The sequence below is a fragment of the Poecilia reticulata genome, chromosome 3 (assembly GCF_904066995.2).
Source record: "Poecilia reticulata chromosome 3, P_reticulata-male-v2, whole genome shotgun sequence".
Classification (NCBI taxonomy): domain Eukaryota; kingdom Metazoa; phylum Chordata; class Actinopteri; order Cyprinodontiformes; family Poeciliidae; genus Poecilia; species Poecilia reticulata.
In genome coordinates, this window is record NC_088832.1 from 26043349 (window position 1) to 26061388 (window position 18040).

Sequence of the window (18040 nt, forward strand, 5' to 3'; positions counted from 1 at the left end):
AAAGCATTCATTAATAAATATGTAGCAAGTTTTTCCTTATCTATGCAAACAGCATTTATGCGACAGATAATGGGCCTATGAGCTTAATATTTCATTCAGACAAGCATTTACCCAGCATACAATGATTCAGAGGAACTTTTAAAAAAACAATATTTTGACTTTTTGTTGCAGATCATTCCAGGGCTTCAATGAATCACTGAAGTTCTAATGTTAATCTCAGGCTTAAGGCCAGGCATGTGGCCCCTTCATGATAGTGTTATTTTCAAACACCTGCAGAAGCATGATGCTCACACTAGAAGAGCCACATCACACCTTGTTGTGGAGCATGCCAGTTTCCCATGGGACCCCCTGGCCAAGGTGTCATCCCTGCTCCCAGAGCTCCTCAGGACCAGAGGTGGCTCCCAAAAGGTGACGCTTCACACCCCTCACCACATATATTGAGCAGCCTCGTTCTCTCTTCTCAATATCCAGAGCATCCTTCAGCAGAAACCCACTGACAGGCCAGCACCGCAGCGTCGACCCACAACGGGACCAGTGATACTTCAGCAGCGACGATGGAAATGTCCTACGGTTCTGCTCTCCATCTTCAGGAGAACTCCTTGTTCTTTGATTATGATCTTCTTCTAGAAAAGTCTCTAGCTGATCCATCCTCAGATCCTGGCTATGTCAGCGCAGGCAGCAGCCTCTCTCCTACCTCCTCTGTGGAAACGTTTTGCTTTTCCCCGATCTCCCGTCAGGCCTTAGGAAAGGAGCAAGATGCCTTGAACTGTTTCCTCTTCAGCAGCACTTCAGAGCCTCAGCCATCCCAACAGTCGGAGACCGTCTTCAGCTCCAGGCCTTCCTCTTCAGCTACCGCCCCCATGAAGAAGTCCAGGTCCAAGTATCCAAGTAAAAAGCGGCAGACTGCAAGCGAGAGGGAGAAGCTGAGGATGAGGGACCTGACCAAAGCTTTGCATCAGCTCAGGACATACCTTCCTCCCTCCATGGCGCCAGCTGGGCAGCTGACCAAGATCGAGACGCTGCGCCTCGCCATTCGATACATTTCTTATCTGTCGGAGCAGCTGGGGCTCCGCCAGGGGATGATGGAGCAAAGGAGAACCTCAGGCTTTGTGGAGCCGGCCCAAACACTCAGCCAGTTCCTGGATCAACCAACAGCCATGAACACAGAGCAGCTGTCCTCTCTGCACCATTCATATCAGGTACAGTTACAGTTTATTTTTATATAAATAAAGACACCTCTCTATGTATCTCTGTCGTACAGTTAAAATATCTTTCTTTGTCATTTGCTTTCAGGATTTAAGTGCGGGTTACTTCGCCAGCGAGGAGTCCTGGAATCACCATGAATGATCAAAAGCTTTGGCCTTCACTGGACAGAATTGAAATGCCATCATCCTCAATGAGATTTGTTGCAAAAAGTAAACTAATATATGGTCTGAACTTCTCAAGCTTCTAGTTTTGAACAAATCATTTTCTGTTGCTTACCTACTTTTTTGTACATAGACGTGTGTATTTATTAAGTGTCCACGCTGTGAAGAAAATAAACATTATTTATCATAAAATCCCTTGTTGCTTTAATTACTCCAAGCCCAAATGTTCAGCTACACACGCAGCATTCACACCCAGTGTTTGGCCTCTGGTTCACACAAACGTAGCAGCTGTCTGTAGGATGTGTTAAACAGGTAACACTTCCCCTCTAAAGCTTTTCAGGAAAGAGTCCCACTGAGAGAGGTGACAGCTGATCTAGAGCCAGTTAACCGCCAGTGTTTCTTATCCTGCTTTTTAAAGATTTAAAATGAAGCTTTTAATGTACTACAGTCATAATATTCACTTGGTAGATATTACACTTCACCAAATGCAAACAGAGGTATATAGTTTGTCATAGGACAGAGTTGCACAAATGCCGACACTCAATGCTTTCATCACACTTCAGCTAAGGTGTTAAAATCATGACTCACTTCTGTAGACATGCATTCCTGAGTTGTAGTTAGCACACAGTCCTCTGCTTTGCACACATAAAACTTGAATGTTTGCTAATTCTTCTTTGCAAAAAAAAAAAAAAAGTATTACATAGGGATCATTTGACCTTTGACCAGGCCATTCAAACACATTTAAATATTGTGATAAAATCTATTAAAATGTATCTCTAAGTTTAGGATCACTGTTATATTAAACCTCCCAGTTTCAAGCCTTTCTCAGTCCTTATACAAAGATTTTCCTGTTTTTATCTCTATCCATGTTCCTGAGAAGTCTGACGATTTTCTCTCTTGACTGAAACGTTCCACAACCTGTGTCACCATGGAGGACGGTGTGTTTAGGACGATATTTGGTTTTATAGAGCCATCTTGCATGTAGACCCTCCAATGCAAGGCATTTTGTAAGGCTTCCTTTTAAAAAAAATCTTTGATAAAGGCCAGATTTCTTTGTTTCTATTACACAGCAAATAATTATCTTGCCTAAAAATTCTCCCATCTGGATTTATGTGGAACATATTTTTATTTTTCTAACATTTTCTAGTGGTAGTTTCTAAAAGTTTTTTTTTTTTTAATCTTGTGTTCTATTTCTTATTCCCATTAATTTTTGTATTTTTAATATTAGAAGCAACATTAAAGCTTTGGCATTCACAGAGGCAGACATTTGGCTGGGGTTTAATTTCTGAAAGTGTTGTGAAACTTTCAATAACACATTTCATTCCAAAGAAAAATAATATGATGATGCATAAACAGAATCTGTTTCAGAACATTGTAATTTTCAGCCTAAACATGTAATGAGGTGAAATATGTTTCAGGTAAGATATTTTAAAAAAACAAATGTTGTCAAGGACACGTAAAAAATCTTAACTCGATCAGGTTTTTTTTTTTTTTCCCTGATAAAAAGCACACATATAATCAAATAAATTTATTTAATGAAATATTTTTTTACCAAAACGCTTCATTAAAAATATTTGATCAAAAAATATCCACAAAGTTTAAATACATGGCTGCTTTCAGTCAAAAAAAAAAGATAGAAAAGATTTGTAGAAAAATCTGTTGCATGATTTATCCTCTGTACACTAAATTCCAGATGTTTGACTGCTCAACCAATCAGACAGTGGTTTCTTGTTTAGGGCCACCCAGTTCATGTTGGCCTTGGTTCTTTCCAGCACTGGATCAAACATCCCAGCTGCTGACCCAAGCTTTGCTTCAACCTCTTTTTTGAAAAGCTCCAACTACAGAAGAGAGGGTGGGAAAAGCAAAATCATTTCCACTTAACATCAAATAAGGATTTTTTTTTTTTAAGAAACAGCATCACCACCTTTAATTCGATTATAAGGAATTTAACAGTTTAATTACTAAATCCGTACCTGTTTGTATTCATACTCAGTAGAGAATCGTTCCGTCAGTCCATTAATAATACTTCCAATGGAAATTGTTCCTCTGCCATATCTGAAGAAAGAGAAAAAACAAACAGAATGGTGTCATTTCTTGGACTAACATTCAAGCTAGCAAACAAAGCTGCTTTGAGAGACACTTTAATACAAATGTTTTTTATTATTATGCATTTTGCTGATTTACTTGCTCCAACAGCACATGACTAACCCCATTCAAAACAGATGGTTAGGAAACACAAGCAACTTGCAAAATCTTTGAATACTGAGAAAACTCACTCGTTTATTATGTAGTCCCAGTTGGCTCTAATAAAATCCCAAGCCAGAGGTTGGCCGATAGGGTTACGTCCAATGTAAATAAAAGTATAAGATACATCCTGCTTCCGGATCTTCTCTGGATCCAGGCAGTACTGTAGATACCTGAACAAAATAGTTTTGTTGTTATGAGTCAAACTAAAAACAAAGAAGTCTCTCAAAACATTTCAAAATCACACAATAAGCACTGACCATGTGTGTGTGTGTGTGTGTGTGTGTGTGTGTGTGTGTGTGTGTGTGTGTGTGTGTGTGTGTGTGTGTGTGTGTGTGGGGGTGTGTGTGTGTGTGTGTGTGGGTGTGTGTGTGTGTGTGTGCGTGTGTGTGTGTGTGTGTGTGTGTGTGTGTGTGTGTGTGAGACAGAGTGAGAGAGAGACAAACCTGTTTAACAGCCAGGGCTCTTTGGTGCAGGACAGAGCATACATAAGTTTTTCTGCCTCTGAGGCAATCGTGGCGTTCATGTACATCTCCCATGCAAAGTCCCATTCTGCTTTTCCTCCAGCTGCAATCGCATTGCAGTACACTGTGGACTTCAGGTTGGCATCGATGCTGTAAGGTTTAGTAAAAACAAACCAAAACAATTCTGTAAAAATGTTTATGAATAAGGAAGGTCCAAAGGGAAATACCAAGAACTCAATGAATTGGAAAGAACATGCTGGAAATATTACAAGAGCTCCACTTTCTGAGAAGACTTTACCTGTTGACAGCAGGGTTGTTCATCCACTCTTTAAACCAGCCAGATGTAAGTTCTCTGCAGCTTTCTACTCCTGAGCTGCAGGCCATGGAGATCGCATTGATCTGATTGTATCTGGACAGAGAAGCACAGTGAGAATGCCTGACATTATAATGGTTTAATGCAGCGATTCCCAACCAGTGGTACAAGAACACTTTACAATGGGTACACGGAAACATTTTATATTTTATTTCCCAGATGATAGGTATCAATTACTCGCCAGTCACATAAACTGTGCCCCAGTAAGAATAGGGCTGGGATGACCCAAATGAAAAATAATCTAAGCTTTTTTCCTCGAGAGGAAAAAGGTAACAAACAAAAACTGCATGTGGAAATGATGAGAGCAAGCGGTATCAGTGCTGTGCAAGTCTCTAATGCTCCGCAATCAAAAGAGACACAGAGAGAGAAGACGAAGACACAGACAAAGGTCGCAACACAAGAACCCTGCAGAAGCCACAGCAGTTAAATATGGATAATTGGCTCGGCTGCAACATCCTGTTACTCTGGATTTAGGAGAGCTCATCAGAGTCCAAAAAAAGCAAGGAGGAGGCCAAACCTAAACCTAAGCAGCACAGTGAAAACTATCATTTGTAATTTTCCACTAAAACTCATTGAGTGTGTATGCAGTAAATTCCCACGGTTTCTTTAGCTGTTGGACAATTACTTTATGTCTCTTCAAACATACCTGACACATTTCAGTAACAGAGGTGTCACAGCTGTGACATAATGGATACATTTTTGATTCAGAGAAAATCTTAGATATGAAGAGCAATTAAGAGAACACGCGGTACTGAAATGAAGTCACTAAGGAGGAAAGCTTAGGATGAGCGATACCATGTATGCGATTAAAATTAAAAAGTGCAAGTTGGGAAACGTCTGGTATTTATCTTACTGACTTCCTCCTTATCCGTCTCACAATTTACTTTTTCCTGGGAGCAGAAGGGGAGGGAGGGTATAACAGAGAGTGAGTCTCACTTGTATATCCTGAAGAACACACAATGTTCTTTGAAGTAGAACATATAATGTTTGAAGAACTTTATGTGTTCATGAAAGCACACTGTAAATGCAGACAAGGTGAATGGGAATGCATATGTCTTACTTAAATGGCATGTTCTTTTGTCATTCCCAATTTGAAAAGTAACTGTGTAAACGTGTCCCTTTGATATTTTTCACCTCTGGGACACTGGAGATCATGCATTGTGAACTGAATATTCCCAGAGACTGTGACCAACCTAAAATGTCAAGAATAGATACCGAAAATAATAGATCAATAACTTGATCTATTAAAAAAACAACAACAACAACAAAAAAAACATTTCCTAACATGGGATTCGTTTTCTGCCCGAAATTCCAATTAAAATTTGGATGTCTTTTAATTATTTCAGTGTGAGATTCATAATATAAATTAAAGATGCATTTATATTAAGCTTTTTGCATGGCTTCGCCACTGGGTTGAATGGTAAAGACATGCTTCATGGTAAATAAATAGATAAATCCAAAGCATCCTTACTGATCTGTGTGCTTTTCTGGGATCTTTGTCCAATTTACAGTAAGATCTCGGAAGTAATGAAACAAGGGGGTGACCTGTTTTTTTATGTAGGCCTGAGGGATAAAGACAAAACACAAAGATTTTAACATTTACATTTAATTTTCCACCTATGTTGTCTAATATCTTTAGCTTCACAATATTGAACAAACCTGCATGGGTCCATACAACTCACTACGGTCAAACATAAGAAAGAAGTAATTCAGGTTGCGCCTGGCTGTCTCCCAGGGCATATATTCAACTTCTTTATTCAGGAATGTAGTTATCCTCAGAGCCAGAGTTGTCTCAACTATTTTAGCCCTGAAAAAAAAAAAAAAGAAATTAAACTCCTTGCTATATTTTTTTTTATTTACAGAAACTCAAATCCAATATTTTGGCAAAAGTGTGACCTCACTTTGCAAGATTAAAGGCATCATCAATAATCTGAGCCCTATTGATCACAGGAATTTCCTAGAAACAAAGAAAATGTAATGAGCAGCAATTTCAGACATTAATAACAGAAAGAAAGCAGCGGCACTGCACGAGTTGTACCTGATGGTTTGAGGTCAGCTTGGTAATAAGACGCTCCCAGTTTGTTTCGTCGTAGTTGACTCTATAGAAACCTGTCATGTTTACGTTGGCCACCAACCAATCAGAGCCACCAAGAACCAGTGATGCGTTTGTGGCTAAATGAAAAAATATATATCAACAATTATTAGTTTAATAAGAATTGGTATCATCACCATAATCTTTCTATGAGTGGCTCATAATATTCATTGACTTGAAATGATTCTTACCTTCCTTGTTAAGAAGCCAGTACTGCTGTTCAGAACCACCAGTCTTAATCCAGGTAACAGGGACAAACCATTCGTAGCTGGAGCCAATTTCATAAAATCACATACACAATTGAAAACAAACAGCAAATTAAGTTTTGCGTAGCACATTGTTAGGTGCGCGTGACTCCTTCATAAGACGCTGAATCCTACTTGAACTGTGAAGGTGTGTCCACAACAGAGTCTGGATCCAGCAGAAAGTGTTCCTGTGTGATTTTTCCAGTCTGGGTGTTGATGGTGACCACTGGGAAGCCCATTTGTAGGATCCATCGGTTCATAATGACCTCCACAGAATGAGGCAATGCTACACCAGCTTTATCTACTGCCTAATAAAAAGAAACATTCAGTGACAAAAAAAAGAAAAACGATTTGAAATTTGTTTGAGAGCAGCTGTTCATGCCTGAAAATTATGTTTTTCTTCTTAATCTTTAAAAAATGATAACTTATCAAGTTTTTTACATGGGGTCTGGTGATTTAACCCCTTCACTTTTTATTCTTTTCCAATTTCCTGTTACACGGGGTTTGTGGAAAATGATATTTCACTTTGCTTTGTTGTTTTTTTTTTCGCTCTGACTGGTTGTTTACAAAATGTACTTTGTATTTTTTTTAAGTATTTCCCAAACTTTTAAATCAAAGCTTTATTTCCAAGAAAGCTGTACAGATACATAATGATGTCTTACCATTTGCAGGTGCTTCCAGAGGTCTTTGTAGGATGTGGTGTTATACGCAAACTCCTCTAAATATGTCTGCAGATAGATATCTGTTATTATTAACACAATATTGAATTTATTAATTCTTTTATCTCTTATAACCTCTACTCACGTGAAGTCCTTTAGAAAAGACAGTTTCTGTAATAAAATTTGAGAGCATTCTGAGGACTGCTGCACCCTGCGATGAAAAAACAAAAATTTTCGTTGGAGAGCCGTGTTGACTGAGTCCTCAATGTATCTTCATAAAACGCAGTGACATTAACACTGTGATAGCATCTGTTTAGATCAGAGATGATATGATTTACCTTGCTGTATGTGATGGAGTCAAACAGTTGATTGATCTGATCTGGTCTCAGGATTTCCTCCTCTTTGGAAGAGAGGGGGTGGGAGTAAGCTGAGGCATCCACACTCATCACACCGACAATTTCATTAAGAACAATTAAATCTTTCTGTGAAGGAAACAAATAGATGTCAAGACAGATTTTCCTTCAAGACCTTCAACTTTTCTCACCGAAACACCCAAGCTCACCATATTCCAGTCGGGCTCAGCATAATCAGCTCCTAGATAAGAAACATAGGTGGCGAACCCTTCATTGAGCCACAAGTCGTTCCACCACCTCATGGTCACCAAGTTCCCAAACCACTGAGAGGAGAAATCTCCAATAAATATATATACAGTTTAATATATTTCACGTACAAAGGGCAAGCAATACATTACCATATGAGCTAGCTCATGAGAGACGACAGTTGCCACCCACTCTTTGTCTCCATTAGACGACACTCCAGGATTGTACAGGAGAGCTGTCTCTCTGTATGTGATCAAACCCCAGTTCTCCATCGCTCCAGCGCTAAAGTCAGGAAGAGCAATCTGGTCTAAAAGCAATAACAGAATTCAGAGCAGGTCATGTTTTATTCCTCGCAAAAATATGAGCCATAGGAACATAATCAGGTAATGCAAGCAGATTGAGTAGTTTCTTTGGACCTCTACCTGACTTTTTGAGAGGGTAGGAAGAGTTGTAGTAGTTCTCAAAAAATGCCAATATGGGTCCAGTCTTCGCCAGTGCATAGTTCCCCTGGCCTTCTTCAATGGCCTTCCTGCGAGCCCAGATCCTGATCTAAAACAGGTGGAAAACAGAACTTCAACACCATCATGAAACGCTGAAGATGTGATCTGATGTTTGAGTCCAGCAGAGGGCAGCACAACTGTACCCTCGTTGCATTTCATTAAGTTCAATCATTTTGCTTCTACTAATGTTTTGCATGTTCAAGGATAACATTAACAAAGAATATAGCATTTATAGTTCATGTTCTGGACATCTTTGTGTTGATGGTTGTCAAAAATTTGACTCCTCCAGCTGCAGTGCGTCAACTGGCTCTGCTTCACAATTTCTTCAAGGCTGCAGTCATCACTGTTGCCTGTGCACCTTTTTCTATCCCTCTTCGCTCATCTCATCAAGTTTCCACTGATCAGCTTGGATCCAACACTTCTTGTGGAGGGTGTCATTGACTGCCTGCTGGATAAATGTGCCCTAACATAAAAAAAATTATGCATTTAAATTCTTTTAATGTGTTGTTTTATGGTGTCCTGTCCTGGTTATTGTTATGATCCTGCATCAATCTGTTTTATTAAAGGTCAGGGTTCAAAGGAGATCTGAGTGTAATATTTAACTGATGTTTATTGCATTACATCCATATTGTTTTAGCAGTAATTCACTTACATGCCAGCTTAATTATGTTTTTTCATTATTTTCCACCTTCAGAGCTCATAAGAGACCGTTTCATTGTACACATTTAAAAGGAAAGTTACCAAGCTTCATTATCATTAATGTTAACAAGCAGAAGCCTGTTGAGATTTCAATACATATATAAGTTTCACCCATTAAATAAAATCAAGGAATTACATTAGAATAGTTATGTTTACAATTCTGGCTGTGTTTTTTTTTTATAATTACCAAGACACCTGCATCCGGGTTCGTCCCAATGTATGCAAAATCACATACAACGAAAGCCAACAAGTATGTTGACATGATCTCAGTGGGTTCGAAGCTGGTCTGAATTAAGCTCTCTCCATTCATAGTGATGTTGACAGGATCTATGAAGGATCAAAAACAACAGCAGGTTCACAATCATTTGCTTCCACATGTAACAACAGGAACTGACTGTTAATACACTGGTGTAGTTGTTAAGCAAGTCACTGTCTACAATGAACCAAAAAGAAGAGAGCAAGGTCATTTATATTAATGATCTGTACAAAGATAGTCATTTCCAGATAAAATGGGCACAGACTTACCGTAGTTGATGGAGTTAGACAAAGCCACAGTGCCCTGAGGATGAATCAAGGTCATGTGGAAGACAGCTTTCATTGCTGGCTCATCGAAGCAGGGGAAAGCTTTCCTGGCATCTGTTGGCTGCATTTGAGTTGTTGCTACAATTCTGATAAAGCAGGAAACCCAGTCATTAATCCAACATATGGCTGACCAAAATGTGTGTATAAAATTGATTTTATACATAATTCCATTGTTTGGAATTTCCTGAAGATCATTAAATTGTTAAATATGTATTATACGTTGAGGAATCTGTGCACTCACTGCATCAAGTTAAGGGTTTCCTAAGACTTTTAAACCCCTAGTTGAGTTGTATTTGTGGTTCCTGTCTGTTATTAATTATCCAGAGTAGATTACTGATTTTTCCTCTTGGAACGACTACTTTAGACTATCAAGAAGAAAAAGCAAGGTGCACATTTTCACGCAAGTTTCAATGACATGTAAAGGATCTTTACCTCACTTTCCAGAATACATGATACCTCAAGCGGTTGCCATCCAGCAAGAAATCCCAGTTTTTCTGAAGCACTGACCAGTATGCACTCCATTTCTCACCAAATTACTAGTTGGAGAAAGGCACCACCCCCTCCATCCAGGGTTGAGCAGGTATACAAAATAAATGAGTGATTAAATAAAATAACTTATTTTTGTGCCTTTGGACACAGAACACAAGTCTTTCATTACCTAAAAGGAAATGTAAATGGCCATATGTGAATTTATAACTTCTGTTTAACGATTGACTATATTGCATTGACATGGTCCATGAAGAGCGGTGAAGGTGTTTCAGCTAAGCTAGGTTTATCCTGTGCTTTTACTAAACACATACAGGTGCATCTCAATCAACTAAACTATCAGTAATAGAATATTTTCATTCATTTTATTCAAAAAGTGAGACTGGTAGAGATTTTACAAAAAGGGTATTTCAGGTATTCATTCCTGCCCATTTTGATGAATATGGCTTACAGCAAAGAGAAACCCCAATATCCAGTTTCTCAGTAAAAAAAAAAAAAATAGAATGTTATGTAAGATCAAAAAGAGAAGGATGTTTAATACAGAAATCTTATGATGTGACTAATACAAGACTGCTGACATGACAGCTGCGTGGTCGACAGTCATCATTGACACCCTCCAGAAGAAGTGAAAGCCGTAAAAGGTAAATGGGAAAGAGACAGGCTGTTGACAGAGTGCTGAATCCAAATTTGGAGGAAATTTACAAGGACTGGACTGTAGCTGCAGCCAGTTTTAGACCATCGCAGGTTTCCTTCTGCTTCAAGTTTCATGGAGATGCTGCTTCCCTTTTCCAGCTGAACTTGGCACCTGCCCAAACTACCTAAAGCATTAATACCTGGTTTAACTGGACAGATTGCTTCATCTAAACCTCAGAAGGAAGTACTGTCAACGGGAAGATGAGAGATAGATAGACCCAACACGGCAGGCTAACTGGAGGCTGCTAATGGAGCAATCTGACTTCTTTAACACTTTATCAGACACAAGCTGAACTCTTAGCTGTAACTGTTAGCTATCCACGTTAACAGAAATAAAAAGTTTTTAGGATACCCTAATTCATTAAGATGCACTTGTATCTATTTGACACCCTTGTCATCGTTGTAAATCCCAGCACAGTCAACATGTTGACTTAAAAGAAAATAATATAACTTCAGTTGTATCAAACCTATTGTGACACATAATGCTACGCTTAAATGCATTTGTCTGAAAATCTCTTTTAAAGCACTGAGTTGTAAATCTGACCAAGTAAAAGGAAAATCATAAAACCTCCTACTTTTTCACGTTGTCTTCAAAGTATTCGCTCCTGTAGAAGCCTCCCAAGTCATCTGACAGCTCTCCAACAAACTCTGTGTGGAGCTCGTAAAATTTGCCGGGCTGCAGCGGCTCGTTGAGCTGAATCACCAGGTACTGGGTGGGAGCCTCCAGCCAGGTTGTTTTCAGGGTGGGTGCTGTATCTCCATTCATGTACAGTTTGGCATGAAATCCATCGAACTTGGTAAAGTTTAGCTTGTTGGCGTGGATGAGGATGAGATCAGTCTCGATCACACATCTGAAAAGAACCCGGGAGTGTCCGGTGAAGACGTACAGATCATCAGCGTTGGGCGTCAGCCGGGGCCACAGGGTGATGTTATAGAGGACAGGAGAGAGGGTTCCCGGAAGTCTGTAGTAGTCCCAGGGCTCTTTGGGTCCAGATGGTGTGGTGGAAGCAGTGCTGGTTGTACTGGATCCAGCAGTGGTTGGAAGTAACTCAACATTCTTCGACCTCTCCTGAGCATACAACACTGAGAGGCCAATGATGACTGCTAAAACTCCAGCAGCTGCAACCAGACAGACTGCTGCCACCGTTTTGCTGATGTAGAATCCACTCCCCATGTCTCCAGCGCAGATGAGGAATAACACAAAAGGATGACAGTTACTCTATTTATGTCCTGCCTTTTAGAATCCAACCCAAAAGAGTTAATCATTGATACCGTGGGCAGGAGACTCTGCTGAAAGTGCAAAAACATTCAGATTTGAAATGTCCTAATGATAAGAGTAAAGTCCTGTCCAGACTGTAAACTTCCAGAGCAGAGGCTTAAGATAATGGTGAATAAAGTTTTAAAAGCTGGACTATAAATTCCTGTTTATGCTCCATTGCAAATTCTGTGGTGGATCACTTGCAGCAGACCTCTGTCTGTCCTGGTATGCATGTACACAGCTTTTATATTTCCGGTGTGCCTGGATGTGGCTGTTTAATTGTTAAGAGGACTGGAGCGGCATCACAGAAGATAGTAAAATCAAGTTAACAGAGTCTAAACGTTTATGTTATATGTCACTCAGCTTTAATCTCATTTTGAAAGAGAGATGTGTACAGAACAAGTCCAGTGCATGAAAACGCTCCAACAGTCAGTCTATTAATGCTGCTGCTTTCAATTGCCTTGATTCTCTGGGCGATAAGGCACTGTGAAAGCTGCCCATCATTGAAAATTGTTAACCATTTGGGTTTAACCCCACCCGCCCAAGTGAAAGAGAGTCCAGCTGGAGGTGGAAACACTCTCTATATACGCTGGATCATAACATAACATGGTGAGGCTGTGATTAGGAAAGATCTCCGGTCAGCCTTGAAAGAAATCTGAAGAGGCCTCAGTCTCTGCATGACTGTCTCGTGACTTGTCATAACATACCAGCTCATTGTTTGAGCAGCAGAGACAAAGGTGTCCTGGAAGACACCATTAGATGCTGGCAAACTCTGCTACTCTGCCTCTTTTGCTCTTGCCGCTCCTCATTAAATCTGTGTCTGGCCACATGGTTAGAAAGTTAAGCTAAGAGACGTTAGAGTCAGCGATTTGATCCTTGCCAATTGTGATTGATGGAAGGGATGGTTTGAACTTCCCTTTTCTTACTCTTCTCTTTGGTGCTGCTCTGCGGTCACAAAGCCTCCTTCTGAACTCCTCTTGGGTTTGAGGTTCAAGTACTTTTTGTACCCTTGAGATGCTAATCAGGTGCTCCCACTGGTTTTATAGTTACGCATCATAACTGCCTGAATGTAAATCAGATGGAATAATCATCCAAAAAACATGCCTCTAATAGAAAAAAAGAAGACTGAAATATTTTTTAAGTGACTAAATCAGAAAGAATATAACCGAGCGACTCCAGCATGCTGCCACCTGGAGCTGCACAACTATCATCACAATCAAAAGAAAATCTGAAGAGACTTTTATACAACGTGAAACCCAAGAAACTACTTTTAGTTGCTTTATGACTTATATTGAAGTTTGTGGTTGTAAAATGACTAAATGTGGGGGAATAGAAGAGAAGATAATTAATTAATCTGGAATATTCATACATGTAGAATCATTCAAGGTCATAAGGATTGGGTTCAACAATCAGGATCTGGCAGGATTTTTTAGTTTCATTGATTATTCTTATGGTTGCCAAAGTGGCTTTATATTTTTGATTATCTTTCTGCTTTACTCATTTCAATTTAATTGCATGTTTTCTATAACCTTCAACAAAAATGAAGGATGTTGTTTACTCCTTTTGTATCACATTTTTTCAACAAACCAACATGGAACAAACTCAAAATATACAACTCTGCTGGCTGCAGAGAGAGAGGTTATTTCTGTCAGCAAAATTTGGTTAATGTGGGATTGTTTCACTGCACTGACACTTCCAGGCACATAAATAAACAGTCTATCATTAATTGATATTAAGTGTGAATGAACTGTAGGTGTTCTCCCTGAGGCCCTGCTTTATTCAGTCATACAATGAGCAATGTTACATACTCCCATCGAGACTGGATTGACTGCCTTAGTATGTTCTCTGTGAAACAATCCAAGAGTAACGCCTTATTCCTGGAAATAACTGTTTCTTTTTCGCTGTCAGTAAAGACTTTTTCATGCAGTCTCTCTACTGGGAGTGCTAAACGACTGGAATCTGGCTCAAATGCAATATGAATGATGGCGTGTTACTATTTTGCTAATAATAACAACTATTCCTTATTTCCACCTGTTAGTTAAGTGAAATAAATAGGCGACTAATCATTAGTAAACATAAGTTCCGTGGGATAGAAGGTGGCTATATTTATTTAATATTGTATATGTATTTCTTTATGCTAACAGATTAATTTTGATGGGAAATCACGGCCAAAGAATCTGCCGTCATCTGGAAAACAGATAGGCTAACATGTTCATATCGGATCTTTTATGAATGAACATAAAAGATCAACTGAAACTTTGTAAAGCTCATAAAACATGTGACTAATAAAAGTCAACTACAAAGTTGCTCCATTTAGATGGAGTCCATTTTCGGTGAAACTGCAATGCTTCCATTGAGTTTTTAAAACCAAGCCTTAGAGTGGAGGTGCAGGAACTTTTCCCCAACTAACATTAAAAACCATCAGCAGTTTCCAGACAGCGGTTTCCTATAAACCACTGTCCGCTGTCTTTACGCAAACAAGGATTTGATGCCTCAACAAAAGTCGTTATTTTCAGAAATAAAACTATTACAATCACATTAGAGTGAATACACATTTTGTAACTGATGAAGAGGCAGTGAGTTTACGCTTCAAAATTTAATTATGATCACTTCAGTGTCTAAGAGAGTTTGTAACATTCACAGATGATTAACAAGTAAAGCCTGAGAGATGTTTGATTTTCGTTGATTAACTTAACGTGTGTTTTTTGGGGGGAATTAGAATTACACCTGTGTAATTATGTGCAACAACATCTAATATTACAGAGGCAGGATAAAATAATTTTAGGTGCCAAAATACTGCAAAGAGTTAAGCCAAGAAAAGCATTTTTTGAAGTTTACTATTCTATTTTTTGTCTTAATAAACAAGGTGAGTTTGAAACACAGGGAAAATTGAGAAGGTTTTCACTGGAAGGATCTACATCATCTTTGCTTCTCAGATGAATCCATTTTGATTTTTGCTCTTTCCAAAGGGATGTTCAACTCCCAGAAGAAAAATCTATGTAATCACAGAGGAATGCAAAAGCAGTAATTAACTCTCTTTGGCAGTTTGAAAGAGATAGAAAGACTTTTTTTTAAGGTAAAATGCCGGTTCCTCCTGTCACAGCAAAGCAACCTTTCTGACATAATCCTCAAGGTGGATTTTCATCTGAGCGCATGGTGAGAGTGAAAAAAAACGACGGTTTCCTGTCTGAAAGAACACCTGAATTATGTGCGCAGAAAGACATATAAAGCAACAGGAAACTAAACTATTCTGTCATTTCTCAATTTAAGGCTTTTCTCAGTGGATTCATCCACTTTTCTAACTTACCTTACAAAGTCTTTAGAAGTGCTCTGCCTGTCAGTGCCATATGGCGAAACAACTTTTCCCCATAATTGAGCATGGACAAAACAGTTACTGGCACTCATTTTGGAACTTGTTCCATCACGTCTATTGACATTTTTCAATGCATGTTATCACATGCATCTCTGTGTTTTTTACGCTTGTTATTATTGGGAAGCACTTTCAGGTTTTTGACTTGTGAAAGGTGCTAGTTTACTTACTTACACTATAACTGTGCCTGGGAGATTTTCTGTGTTGAAGGCATTGATGATACTGGCATCTTTTCATCACAAAGGTGGGACTCTATTTAATTTTAACAAATATAAATATCTTATACTGTTTTATGATACAAAGTCTAGCCATAAATGCGCCCCCTTTCAGGAGAATGTGATGCTTGGAGTGAATTCAAGTAATATCGTACTCTGTGGAATACATTAATGTAACAGAAAACCTCAACACCTCACACAGGAAGGTTTTCGTTCAAGTGTAAACGCACATGATTTTATACTTTTTTTCACTTGTCTTCTTCTGATGATTCATGTCAAACTGAAACAATGAGGAGAGAATACATTGATCCTGGATTGATGTAGCTGTGTCTCCAGTTTCACTCCCATATCCTATCAGGTGTTTGTAATTTTTACTGGAGAAGATCCAACATGGCTGAACCCCAATAATAATAACTTCAACATGGTTATGACTGTAGTAACTGTTTTCGATGAATGATTAGCCTTCTCTTTAATAGTTTAGTAAACTTTTAAATGTCAGAATGTCTCTCTACACCTCATTAGCTTATTACTCCAATTAAAAAAAAAAGACTCTTGCTTGAGTATCTCATTATCATGACCGTTAAGCAACGTTTATTATCAGCCTGTCATCACCTTGAACTGTGCTACGCCGAGCATTTCAGACAAGCAAAAACAAGGGAGGTTTCCTGAGCAGGCCATCCATCATTTGTTTTAAACCAAAACAGATGCTGAGCTTTATCCAGAATGGCGTAGGTTTATGTATTTCTGCGATGGAACACAGATAAAAAATACCTCAACTTCAGATGACTCTGGTTGTGATCTCTAACCAACTATTTAGGTTATATCTTGGTTTCTTAATGAAATACAGCACTGCCACAGAAGATAATTTTCTCAAAAGAGACATCAGAGAAGAATCAGATCTTATAAAGATCATTCAGATGAGAAAAGTAAGCCAGGTGTGTCAAAATACTAACGGAACACTCTTGTTGATTAGATTGTATCTGTCACAGCAGTATACCACTCGCAGAGCCAAAAGATCTCCCTTTATGTGGGAAGAATGTAGCATTTGGTGGGGGATGATGAAAATGTCATTTCAGATGTGGGAAAAAAAACTTACAGGGCATCCTTTTGTAAAATTCTAATTTGACAGATGACACACCCATAAATCCAAGACTTGACAGGTACCATGACGCTAATCCCGCCCTCAAAACCCCACCCCTTTTAACATGGGGTGGGGTTGAGGTGGGAGTGAAAGTCCCACTCCTTTTGCCAAATATGGAGTAATCCCGCCCCCTCTTCCCACAAGGAAGTGACATAATGGCAATGTGTCAATGTAGGAAGTGGTGTAACTGGATGTGACGTCATTCTGATCATGTTCATGAAAAGTTATGTCTCCAAATGTAGTAAGGTTTAAACAAGCTTTCTCTTAAAACTCATGAATTAGCTGTAAATCTATTTTGCTAACTCTTAGAAGCACTTTAAAGCATCTGGTTGTAATTCTAGTGTTTGTGCTGTTAGAATTAGATTGTTATTGAGCTTTAAGTTATTGAGTATCTGGTGAAACCAATGAAATATCATAGCTAAAACGTTTTGGAGAAAATATGAATTGAGGTGTTTTTTTTAGACTTCCTCTACTAGAGTGTTATTTTACTGCAGCATAATCTGGCCTCAGAGAGAGCATCCTCACACAGCCATCCCCCCTGCTGTGAGGGCCTGTCCCCCCTGAAACATTCCTCACTCAGCTTAATAAGGAACTATGGAGAAACTGGTTAACAGAGTTTCATCTCATTATATCACCATAAACATTTGGTTGCAAATTAAATTTATAGTGGTTATTTTTATTTAATTTTATTTTTGTGCAAAATATCCCTGAAGGCTCTCATAACACCAGTGTTGTTTCAATAAAACAACAGTTTATTTAGTTTCTTTGCTCAAATTTAAGGTGGTTTTTTTGTTTGTTTGTTTTATTTGTATAGTAAAATTGTTGCTGACTGCATTGTTTTCCTATGCAGAGTGAAAAACACAACGCATTTTTAGAAGTTTCAAAAGACAAAACACATTCACATATTTATTTTTACCTATTATTAAAACAAGACAAAATATATGTATTTTTCAATCAAGATAATATCTATATATTATGTAAAAAATAAAAAATAAAAAAAAAGAGGAAGAGGAGCAGAAAGTGAAGGCAATCTCATAACTTAACCTTTATTTA

The 18040-nt window shown here is 38.6% G+C and overlaps 2 protein-coding genes across 3 annotated transcripts; one reads left to right on the forward strand and one right to left on the reverse strand.

The window, feature by feature from the left end:
* The first annotated feature begins 453 nt into the window (after window positions 1-453).
* LOC103462739 (uncharacterized) lies at window positions 454-1347 on the forward strand. Its single transcript, XM_008405707.3, has 2 exons — window positions 454-1199; window positions 1294-1347. Exons 1-2 carry the CDS (start codon window positions 555-557, stop codon window positions 1345-1347), a joined length of 699 nt encoding a protein of 232 aa, XP_008403929.1. The 5' UTR covers window positions 454-554.
* A 1284-nt stretch (window positions 1348-2631) lies between these two features.
* LOC103462740 (aminopeptidase Ey-like) lies at window positions 2632-15647 on the reverse strand. Of its 2 annotated transcripts, XM_081605367.1 has the most exons (21): window positions 15569-15647; window positions 11579-12179; window positions 9768-9910; window positions 9430-9569; window positions 8466-8592; window positions 8196-8350; window positions 8007-8120; window positions 7783-7926; window positions 7590-7655; window positions 7448-7513; window positions 6921-7093; window positions 6732-6808; window positions 6487-6620; window positions 6350-6405; window positions 6108-6255; window positions 5920-6011; window positions 4374-4484; window positions 4058-4225; window positions 3644-3784; window positions 3341-3422; window positions 2632-3205 (listed from the first exon to the last, which is right to left on the reverse strand). In XM_081605367.1, exons 2-21 carry the CDS (start codon window positions 12175-12177, stop codon window positions 3050-3052), a joined length of 2892 nt encoding a protein of 963 aa, XP_081461493.1. In that variant the 5' UTR covers window positions 12178-12179; window positions 15569-15647; the 3' UTR covers window positions 2632-3049. The 2 variants fall into 2 exon arrangements, with proteins under 2 accessions (XP_081461493.1, XP_081461494.1); XM_081605368.1 differs by lacking the exon at window positions 15569-15647 and having other exon boundaries at window positions 11579-13064.
* Window positions 15648-18040: the final 2393 nt, after the last annotated feature.